Source organism: Borostomias antarcticus, assembly GCF_949987555.1.
Source record: "Borostomias antarcticus genome assembly, chromosome: 20".
In the NCBI taxonomy this organism is placed as follows: Eukaryota; Metazoa; Chordata; class Actinopteri; order Stomiiformes; family Stomiidae; genus Borostomias; species Borostomias antarcticus.
The window spans coordinates 10,255,564-10,267,518 of record NC_140253.1 but is presented as its reverse complement, the minus strand read 5'-3'; the positions used below and the strand labels follow the sequence as shown (position 1 = coordinate 10,267,518).

Below are 11,955 nucleotides of genomic sequence, written 5' to 3'. Positions count from 1 at the left end.
TATGGGGTCGTGTTTTGGCTTTTCTATGTTCCTCTGCTCGACGCCGTCTGCTTTATTGGGATACAGCTACCTCACCTCGTGCAGGCAGGTGTGCGCACACACACAGACACACACACACACACGACACACCTGCCCCTTCAGACAGGTCGCTGCTTTTCTGATTAACCCGTGTCTGTCTGAAGTTCATCAAAACAGGGTTATTGTAGGCCACTCTGTGTGTGTGTGTGTGTGTGTGTGTGTGTGTGTGTGTGCAGATTAAAGGAAACTGACAACATTCCCTCGAGTGACAAGCACAGTCGATCCTGTCCTGCCTCGTTCCTCTTTGCACAAAGTAAACAAGATATAACAGATGAAGTGTGTGTGTGTGGTGTGAATGTGTGAGTGTGAATGTGTGTGTGTGTGTGTGTGTGTGTACGTGCGAGGCAGTAGGCTGACAAAACCATCTCTAATTCACAGCACAGCTGGTGAAACAGTGTGATAGTGTGTGTGTGTGTGTGTGTGTGTGCAGCGCGCGCATTTGATTGGTCGGCACGTGCGCGCGCGTGTGCAAAGCCCTTTTAGACAGTCACTCAGTACCCTCTGGATCGAAATCCATTTGGCTGGAAATACAATACACCCATGGCAGCCGTCAATTTCTGCCCCCTTCCCCGCGCCATCGAGCCGGGGTCTCTGGGCCCCGCTGGCACCGACCTGCACCGTATAAGGGTGGTCAGGTCACAAGTGGTCACTCGAGACGCATGCGGAGACTCGTCGTAACGCCGGGTGTGACCCGACGCTCTTAAGAGCTGTCGTCTGGTGTTGGGATCACCCAGGACGCGCGTCAACGGCGGGCTTGGAACCCCGGAGAGCTGGTACCGCTGCGCTTCGCCTGGCTTCTAACACGGCTTTTTTTTTCTGGCGTGGCGGAAACCCCGCCCCCAAAAAGCAAGCAGAGCAGAGTAGAGGCGGGGTTGGGGGAGGCGGGGTTGGTGGAGGCGGGGTTGGGGGAGGCGGGGTTGGGGGAGGCGGGGTTGGGGGAGGCGCGGTTGGTGGAGGTGGGGTTGGGGGAGGCGGGGTTGGTGGAGGTGGGGTTGGGGGAGGCGGGGTTGGGGGAGGTGGGGTTGGGGGAGGCGGGGTTGGGGGAGGCGCGGTTGGTGGAGGTGGGGGAGGCGGGGTTGGTGGGGTTGGGGGAGGCGGGGTTGGGGGAGGCGCGGTTGGTGGAGGTGGGGTTAGTGGAGGTGGGGTTGGGGGAGGCGGGGTTGGTGGAGGTGGGGTTGGGGGAGGCGGGGTTGGTGGAGGTGGGGTTGGGGGAGGCGTGGTTGGGGGAGGCGGGGTTGGGGGAGGTGGGGTTGGGGGAGGCGCGGTTGGTACTCGATAGTGTGGTGGAAATGGAGCGTTAGTGTGGAGGTTCTCCTGTGCTGACCCCCCCAACCACACGTGGCCTGAAATCAGTACAGGGGGGCGACGCAAAGCTGACCCTGGCGGGTCAGTGGCCACTGGCCAGTCGGCCAAGCCGCTCAGTGGCACTGGCCCGGGAGGGGGGGGGGGGGCGCGGATTCTCTCCTCGCTCGCCTCTCCCTGCGTCCTCCGTTCTTTTCCCTTGCCCTCCGCCCACTTTCCCTTCAATTCTCTCCTTTCCTACATCCTTCTCATCCTCTCCTTTCCTACATCCTTCTCGTCCTCTCCTTGCCTTTCCTCCATCTTTCTCGTCCTTTCCTTTCTTGACGCTTAGCTCAAGCCGACTCTACTCGCGCTTGTTTTTTTTCACTTCTGTTTTCCCCCACAGATCGTAGGGGGTTCAGGCGCATGAACATTTGAGGTTGTTGCTCATTTATAGGCTACTTAATGAATGAAATGGGGAGAAACTGGAGTAGAAATGACATGTCAGTGATGTTATCATAACATTCACTATGGCCAGGAGTCGTTCTCTGTTTCCCTGCAGCGTTAACACTTTTCAACCAGCATATAAGACCTGGGCAGCATCTGTGTTTAATTGTTTACATAAAAACCCTTCCACGTGAATAGTCCATTTGAGGATATATTATGATTATAAATGACAAAGAAGCAATCTGTCTGTAAATCTGTCGTTATATACCAGCAGGCAGCTTTCACTCAAAGTAAAGTTACCTCTAGTCAGCTACAGCAAGCCATGGGTGCTGCCAGGGGTGAAAATTTACTTTTTGGCTCACGGTGAGTCACCTGCCAAGGGAACTGCAGATGAAAAAATCTACTGGCCAAGTATATATTTTTTTCCAGATAGCCTTCCGAAATCTAGTCGCCAATTGGAAATTTTACCTGCGTTTGGCCGGTGGCAGGTGTTTATTTTCAGCCCTGGGCGCTGCTATGTGAGGCGTTAGAATTCTGCTGTTGTTTTGGGAGCCAAACAGGAACGAAATGTTCCGGCAGTCTCTTCTTAACGCCAAAGTCTCCGTTCCAGGTTTTTCCAAGTTGAAAACATATATCTCAAATTGGAGCTAAGGCCTGTGTGAAGGAATTTCATCCCGTGTGTGTGTTTTTTTTTGTTCCCGTGTACGGTCGGCTACAAGACGTGGCTGAGTTTCCTTTGCCATTTAACTGACCAATCATCAGGATTCTGCAGTGGTTTAACCTGACCAATCAGGAGCCTTCAGTGATTTCATGTCACCTTTTGATTCACTCAGAGCCTCGAAGGAGGTGAAACGAAAAAAGGCGCAACTCGACTCGACTGTACTCACCTTTTGCCCAATGCCAGACCAAAAAGAGCGAGTAGAGTTGTGCCTTTTTCATGCGTTGGAAAAACATCTTCGCTGCTCTGCACTCTCTGCTTAAACCAAAAAATACCTAAACATTTTTGACATCCCACCTCGCACTCAACTCTTTCACCACTACCTCTCTCTTTCACTCAGTGTTTCACACCACCACTCTTCTCTCTCTCCCCTTCTCTCTCCTCTCAACCTCTCCCCCCTCGCTCTCTCTCTGCTCTGCGAAGGATCAGACTGAACACCCTTCAACAGTGGTAGCCATAGAGGCCTGCTAGCCTTTCACCATGTCAATCAGAGATACACACACGTGCACGCTCACACACGTGCACGCTCGCACACACATGCACGCTTGCTTTTCTCTGCTCTCCTACCCAGGAAGACCTAGTGCTAGGCACCCTGCAGGACCAGAGAGAGCCTGTGTGTGTGTGTGTGTGTGTGTGTGTGTGTGTGTGTGTGTGTGTGTGTGTGTGTGTGTGTGTGTGTGTGTGTGTGTGTGTGTGTGCGAGCGTACGTGCACGCAAGCAAGTTCCGCTCCGAGCGGCTTTCTTAGACACGCTGCCCTGGACAGGTATTTCCAGTCCCGGCCACCATTCACTGATGCTCAGCACTCAGACACACACACAATGCCTGCACCTGAATAATGCTGCAACAGTCGGCAACACACACACACACACATACACACACGTAGCACGAGCAACCACATTCAACACATACACCCACACCTCAGAAGATGCCCTGACCGAAACCAAGAAAGGATCCCTGTAGGCGATGTGATAAATTTTTTCATGTGATAAATTTAGAGCAGCTCTCTGAATAGATAGTCTGATAAATTAGGAAAAGTATATGGTAGGTCTCATATGTGGCCCATTATTTCAAATGTATTACACGGCTCTCTGAATTACTCGATTCTGATTGGACAACCAACAGATTCTACTGGGGGGGTGTTGATATTAAAAGTTTAATCAATGCATCGTGATGCGGACGTGGACGACTCTGCATCGATGGAGTGACGGTCAAAAATCAATCATAGCCTGCTAACGTTTCTGATTTTCCGGCCAAGGCGGGACAAAGTTCCAAAGTTCAAAATAACTTCCTGGTAGATAGCAGCTACGATAGAAGACTGGAGTATGTATGTAGCTACAGCGTTTTCCTATCATGTCTCACCACATTCTCATAATGAAACGAGAAAAAAATAAAAAAAAACTTTCACTCTGTCAGATCCACTATAGCCGCAATGCTAATTTTTGCTATGTTAAACCCCATTGACTTATGCTTAAAAACTTTAGCGATCTTAAAGTCCGCTAGTTTGGGCATTAAAACACATTTATTTGGGGCATGGCGGGGGTTACACTGCATATCCATAGCTAGCCAGTGACAAGTAAGAGGTGTTGATGGCATGGACAAGCCATGTGTAGGTTTTTACTACTATGGATGACATTGCTTACATTTCACTTTCAATGGAAACAATGTAGCTGGCTATTTAATGCTGCGATGATGATAAAGAGCCAAGCAGCAGTGTTTATGGTGGATAGCGTAGCTGAAGCCAACCATTAGCTACAAACAAAATAAACATCAAATTATATTCTTAAATCAATATTTTGTCTCCATGTAGGCTATTCATGTCATTGGCCGTGTAAATAGCAGGATGACATTATGTAAGAGTATGGCCAGTCGGTCATTATCGAAAAATTAAAGTCGTTCAGCGCGTTATAAAACCCCTCAGCTTCACATCGGGGTTCTGAACGCACCGTCAGACTCTTATTTTTCGATAATGACTGGCTGGCCAAACTCTTACATAATGTTATCCTGCTCACGGCCAATGGAATTAATAGCCTACATAGAGACAAAATGAAATATTCTGTTCTTCTTTGCCGTTTTCGGGTTCATCACATCAGCTAGTTTTTATATTATATATAAAATATATATTTTTATCATGCACTCCACGAGTTACAACACAGCGGTGTTGAATCTTCACTATGGGTCTGCTGCTCCCTCACTCGCACCAGCCAAGGTACGATCAACCGAATGTGACGTTATTGAACCCATTTCTTTCCGTTTGGCGGTTCAACCAACCCCATCGGCTACGCTCCTATGCCACACTGACATCAAGCAAGCATGACCATGGAGGAGTGTGTAGAATCAGTATTATTATTTTTTTTAAAGGCCTCGTCTCGTCTACAGCACTTTGGTCCTTTGTGGTTTTTATAGTGTTTTTACAAATAAAGTTGGATTGGATTGGATTGGCGTACAGCCTCAGCCGTGAACTTGCTGTGCCTCCATGACCGTATGTAACCAGCACAGACTCAGACTAAGATTGAGGTGAGGACAAAAAAAGAACTTGGGATTCTCTGGAGCACAATGAAGGGTTCTGTTCCAGGGACCCGGTTACACTCTTGACAAATTGGGTCCATCAAGACTCAATCGCGGATCTCGGGAAAGAAATCGACCAGAGGACAATGGAACACATTCAAATAAACAATCATGGAAGACATTCTGCTTGCAGTCTCAGGGCTATAAATATCATCCAGACAGACGACGTCAGTACAGAATCAAAGATTTTCGACCCTTCAACTCCTCGGACCTTCCCAGCCAGCCATGCATGTCGCTTTTCTGCTATAGCCCCAACACTAGCACACCAACACTAGCACACCAACACTAGCACACCAACACTAGCACACCAACACTAGCACACCAACACTAGCACACCAACACTAGCACACCAACACTAGCACACCAACACTAGCACACCTGCAATAACCATGGGCCCATTAAAGGCTTGGTAGGATAATAAAGCCAATTATTGGAATCTGGTGTGTGGAAGTACCAAAAGCTACAGCAAAAATAGGCTATTATGCTGACAAAACTGGAATTTGGATATTAGTCTAGGCCTAGGCTGTAAGAAACAGGCTCTCTTTATAACAGTAGGCCTATCTAACGTTGCATGTACTTAAGTAGGACAGAAACCATTGTTGATGCGTTTTAACAGTGTAGTCTTTGGAGTCCACACTATCTAATAACCTAGAGAGTCTAGCTTCTTTGCATGATCCTCATTCCTGACAGAGTTCAATCCAGTGCGCCTTGGCAGCCTCAGTTACTCCGTTCAGTAAGCTGTGTGTGTGTGTGTGTGTGTGTGTGTGTGTGTGTGTGTGTGTGTATATGTGTGTTCCCCGCTACCAATGTCAATGATTTTTTTTCTTCTCACAGGGACTGATCCTACCCTTACAGCTGGCAAAAACTAAATCACCTTACACAGGCTACAATTCAAAGCATTGGTGTCTAGATGCCATTTTTACGACAGTTCAGAAGGTTCATATTCCCTAACCCCGAACACATGACAAGCTGCTATCCATAATGTCTCCGTTTCATGTTCCTCTATGTATGAAGAGGCATGTAAATCTACAGTGCTGTGGCAGCACATAAAAGCAGCTGCCTAATTAGAAAAGAACTAATGTGCAGGCGTACACACACACACACATACACACACACATACATACACACACACACACACACACACACATTGCCATGCCAACCCTGATACACCCCATCCACGTTCCATTTTCAGAAGCCTGTCCCTGGCGCATTAAAACAGCTTGACTTCTCTCTAATGCTTTAGAGCCTGTGCGCTTCCAGGCAGAGAGAGATGGAAAAAAAAGAAACCAGTTTCCCTAGATTGTCAGGTCAAGGTTTGGCTACACATAAGCACGGAATGACAGAAAAGAGCTTGTTTTTTTACCTGCAGCCGAGATGCGATGCGCTCCAGGCGGCCCCGGGTGCCTCTGGATGCCGGGGGAGACGTTAGTTCCAGGGGAACGCTGGTTCTCCGAGTGGTTTCCGTGAGCCCCGAGCTGTGCGCACCCGGCGTTGTGCTGCTGCTGCTGCTGCTGCTGCTGTTGGTGGTGCTGGCTGTGGTGATGGTGGTGGTGGTGGGTAGCTCCCGTCCCCCCGCTGGCGTTAACGGCACTACCGTTCCCTCCTACGGCACCCAAGCCGTACTGCTGGTAGTATCCAGACCGAGAACGCGATCGAGTCCTGGGAGGCTCCATGGTCATTTGGTGGGGCTGGTGGTGGTGGTGGTGTGGGTAGAGGAAAGAGGCAGCGAGGGGGGAGGACGTGGGAGGGGATTGCGGCGGAGAGACGTTGGTGGATCCGGGCGGTAGAAAGCCCCTAGCGCCGCTCTGGCTGAAGCTCCCGAGTCCCCTGCCCCCCTCCGCGGCGCCCCCGTATTCTGTTCGCTCCGGCGACTCTGCCCCCGCCTCGTCACATAAATTACCCCCTTTAGGCACGGGCTCGGGGGCGGCCGGCAGCCGGGAGTAGATGCGGGGCTCCTGAATCGTTGGTTGACCAGCGGTGGCGATTGGCATTTCCTTTCGGGGGATTTCCTCTCTTTCTTTTGTCTTTTTTCCCTCTTTCCTCTTCAGAAAAGCTCTTTAAAACTGTTTAAAAACACAAGAGTTGACGACTGAGTGGAAAACATATACGAGCCCACTTGCACTACAACGTTGATTGGGATTTACTGTCAATAACCTAGCAATGTTCAGTAAATACGAGACGAACTAGATCCCCTGCCTTCTTGTTTTCAAATCAAACGAATGCTTATTTGTTTAATGAAACCAGTGTTTTGAATGCGAATCCCACTGAAAGTTCAACACGTCCAGCTTTTTCATATGTCCAGATTCCCGAAAGTGATGATGCTTTAGAGAAACGCAGTGAGCTCAGCCTTTCCAGTCACAAAATGTCTCTCTCCCCCTCTCTTGGGCGAGAATACTGCTATCGGAAGAGAAACATAATTTCGATAAACAACAATCGTTCAATATATAGTAAACACTCAAACGAGCAGGTAAAAGCCACTTTGGACGAGTTTATCTAATCCCCAAGGCATGGTTTAGCCCACTTCCGTAAAAAGCCTCGTTCATTCTCTAAAACGCAGTGCAACGCATAGCTATGTCCGTCTTCATGCTAATATTCACTGGTAACACGATAGAGACCACAGAAATGCGCTTATATATTTTTTTATAATTACGGTGCTGGCACACAAAACGGGTATTTCGTATATGTGGTTATCATTTGGTCAAGTTTTAAAGTTACTTTTGGTAGCAAACGAAACTTATTTAGACTAAAGCCGCCTGCGTAACGACGCGTTAGCTTAGCTGTAGCTAGCGGGCTAAGCTAATGTTAGAAAGGCAAAGCTGTCAACCCCCCTCCTCCCCCGAGCTACACTGAAAACCCCCGCTGCCTTTCAGCCTCCCACGCCTCCAAATCTCTTTATTTGAGACAGAATATACGTGTTTAACTTACTGTCACCGGTCAGTCTAACCGAGCCGATATGAGGTCTGTCCCGTTGGAAAGAGCAAAGCGTCGCGTTAACCAGCAAGAGCGCAAACTGGATGAGAAGTGAAGAGGTTCAACCTCAAATTACAAAGAAAGAAACACGGCTGAAATTAATGCGAGCTAAAAGTAGGACCCCGCCTGACTGTCTCCGGAGCAAAATCGTCTGGTTTCTTTAATTCCCCCGGTTTCTAAAGTGACTTACCTTCAACGTGGTAATCTTCAGCCACAGTAAGTCCCTATAGTCAGATCTGGGGGTAATATTTTGAGCCGTGTGTGTGCGTGAGAGTGTGTGTGTGAAATGTGACAGACCGTCAACGCACAAGTCGAGTTTCAACCAGACCCGACGCATCGAAACCAGAAACACGCAAAGTGTTCGCAGCTGTTTTTCACACGTCGTTCTCACATTATTATGAACCCGGACGAGAAGGTCACGAAACTCACCCGAATCACGCCGAGTATGAAGGTTGTTTTTTTTAACTGATGCCTGTTAGAATTAGTACTAATTTAGCGTTTTCAAAGTACACCTTTTGTAAACTCTATCAAACCACAGAACTCATCCTTTTTTCTCTGTGTCAACACTCGATTGGCTTTGTCTGGTAAATCAAACGCTATGGAGAAAAGCAGAGGCCAAGCTGAAAGGGTATTTAAATTATTTATTTACAAATATTGCCCACTGCCGCTTACTGCCTCCAGTCCGTTTAAAAATAATAAAATAAATAAATATATGTTCTAGGTTGTCAATGTTTAGTTAAATAGATAATATGAAATAATATTTTGCTATGGAAAAAAACAGCAAGTGAGCTCTCTGGTAGCCCACAGAAAATAACATGCCTATTGTAGCCAAACCAAAAGCTGTGATGTTACAGGAAAGAAATGTAGGCTCTGTACATATAACTAATCTATAAGGATGTACAGCATTGTGCAAGACAATTTTCTCATCAAAAACAATTAGAATAGACTGATCTTCTTTACCTCATGTTATGTTTATCAGTCTTGTTGAAACACGATCGTGTTTGGGAGTTTTTCACCCATGGCAAAAAAGTATAGGCACGAATAGGCTTATGTAATGAGATGTACAGCCTGTTATGCTTTGTGTGTGTGTTATGCTATGTGTGTGTGTGTGGGGGTGGGGGTGGGAATGGAAAGGTGTGGACCCCCCCCCCCCCACACACACACACACTGTACCACCCAACCCATCTCACCTTCTAAACCCTATTCCCCTTTGGTTTTGTTCTCTTATTTCACACACACTCGACCCCCACACCCCACCCACCCCAACACACACACACACACACACACAACACCCTCCTCTCATTACTCCCTCTTTCTCTACTTTGATGATATGCAAATACCACCCCCCACCCCCCATCCCCCCATGAGCAAGCCGCGAGCCTCCACACACACACACTCACACACACACACACACACACACACACATACACACTGGCTAATGCGCTGTGGCAGCCTGCGTCCGCCGACAGGCAGGGAGGATCAATTTTTCACCCAGTGTGCTACCGATATTCACAAGATAAGGCCGCAGAGGGGAGGGGGGGGGGGCAGGCTGGGAGGGAGAGAGGTAGACACGGAGAGAGGGGTTAGAATGGGGTAGGGAGAGGCAGAGAGATGGACTGGGAGGAGACAGGGGGAGAGGAGATGGGGGAGTCTCGGGGGTGTTTGCAGTTAAGGGGGGGGGGGGGGGTGTAAGTGGGTTATGGGTAGGGGGAGAGAGGGATGGGGGGATGGGGTGAAGGCCTCTGGGGGATGGGGTTAGGGATGGATGATGGAAATGGGGGGGTTGCAGGGGGGGGGGGGGGGGGGGTGGGGAGGGGGAGAGGGCGGAGGTTGATTCTGCTGACGTGCCTGCTCATTGGTTTGTTCAAACCGTGGGGGGAGGGGCAGCCGCGGCCATGCACTCGCCAGCTGTATGGAGGGAGAGAAACAAAGGGAGAGTGGGAGGGAGGGAGAGGAAGAGAGAGAGAGGAAGGGAGGGGAAGAGACAGATATGTGTTTTAATATTGATATCCTGCCCTAATTAAATCCAAGCCTAAGTGGCTGTGTGAGATCTCTGGGTTGAGGAGCAAGGATACGTTCCTAATAGAACGGAGCACACAGGCTTTGTTGAACAGCAGAGGGTGTGATGTGGCTGTTCTGGCACATAACAGAGGTCAGGATCTAGAATTCAATTCTGCATGAGATACAGAGAGCACTGAAATTACCTCCAATGCCTTGGGTGAATGCCCACATCTGCTCAAAATATGTACATACCAACACAACACAACGATAGGGGCGTTCTCCGTTTTAGTGCAACCCCATTTCAGTTCAATCTTTGGATTAGACTTAAACATGGATTTCTTTTCTATTCCAAAACCTTTTTTTATTTTTTTTTCTAATTTAAAGTCAAGTTCTTATCATTTAGCATTTTTCACAACCGTATGTGAGTAGATTGCTCACAATGACATTGAGGGTTTCGTAGCCGGTCCTTGGAGACATGCGTATGTGTCATATGTGTCTCCTTCACGAGATTCTTTTCGGGCCGCAGTCAGAATGTGTGGTCGGTCGGTCGGTTGGTGCAGAGGAGAGACACTCCAGCACACAAGAGCACAGATACTGGAGCATGTGTTCAGTTCAGCCTCAGCCTTCCCACAAGCCTGCTCAACCAGTCTGTACAGAGAGGGAGGGGGGGGGGGGCAGGGGGCCCTCAGAGAGAGAGAGAGAGAGAGAGAGAGGGAGTATAGGAGAGAGAAAGACATACAAGCCGACACACAGGGATAGACAAACACTCAGTAAAATGGAGAGAGAGAAAGAGAGAGAGAGAGAGGGATAAACAGAGAGTAAAAAAGAGAAATAGAAATGAGGAACAGCCATACAGAGAGAGAGAGAGAGAGAGAGAGAGAGAGAGAGATAAGCCCAGTGTGGAGCGAGACGTGAGGGAGGGAGGAAGTGAGAGAGACAGAAAAGGGAGAAAGGAGGAAGGAGGGGAGGAAGAGAAAGAAAGCCTGCCCGAAAAAAAAATTCTCCCAGCGTTCACGACTGGCGGTGAGCTCAGCCAGAGAGGGGTTTGGCCGCGGTGCACGCGGACCCTTGGCTCCGGCACCGACGAGAGGAGGGGAAAAAAGAATGGCAGACCCAAAAAAAGAGAAAGAAATGAATAACAACTGAAAAGGGCAAAGAGCTATGCCAAGAATGCATAGGCAAGAACCAACACATTAGAACCCTTCCTCCCTCCACACTGCCCTCCCAGAACCCATCAATACGCTGTAAGTGATGAGAGTTAGACCAGAACTCCTATGTGTTTTTAACATGACCAGACTGACTATTATGGGGCCAATGGGAAATTTTGTAAGATACGTTCACTTTACTACTTAGCTCGGTGATTATGCGCACGGCAAAAGGTTTGGAAAAACTTGGCGGCCGCGCTGTTTCTCGTGTCATATCCTGCAAGAGTGTGTTCCAGTAGATCCTGCGTCAGCACGCGCCTGCCAACATCACAGGGTAGGAGCGCGCGCGTGTGTGTGTGTGTGTGAGACACATGTCATATGCCCTGCTTGTGTGGGTACCGGTTGGGGCTTGGCATCCCACACCAACCCCATGGAGACTTGAAAGTCGCAACAGAATCAACACCTGCTTAATTTATGCTGTTGGCTGCCACACACACACACACACACAAATGCATGAATGCACATTTCTGTATACTCATGCAAGTCCTCCCTGCCACTACGTTTTAGTCACACACACGCACGCACGGACACACACACACACACACGCACACACACACACACACACACACACAGAAACACACATATTTATACTCTCACAAGTCCCATCCAGACTATGAGAATCCACCAGTCCACACATGAAAGGGACAAAGGCTTGGCCGTCAATACTATCTGAGTGACCCAGCCACTTG

The 11,955-nt window shown here is 48.8% G+C and overlaps 1 protein-coding gene across 1 annotated transcript in view; it reads right to left on the bottom strand.

Annotated features, from left to right (window-relative positions):
* LOC311322580 (RING finger protein 44-like) overlaps nucleotides 1–7,081 on the bottom strand; it is a gene marked incomplete at its 5' end in the record, with an annotated part of 15,024 nt that extends 7,943 nt beyond the window's left edge. Inside the window, one exon of the mRNA XM_084454667.1 lies at nucleotides 6,458–7,081. Coding sequence (XP_084310793.1) covers nucleotides 6,458–7,081 — 624 coding nt within the window. The remainder of the gene's footprint in view (nucleotides 1–6,457) is intronic.
* Nucleotides 7,082–11,955: the final 4,874 nt, after the last annotated feature.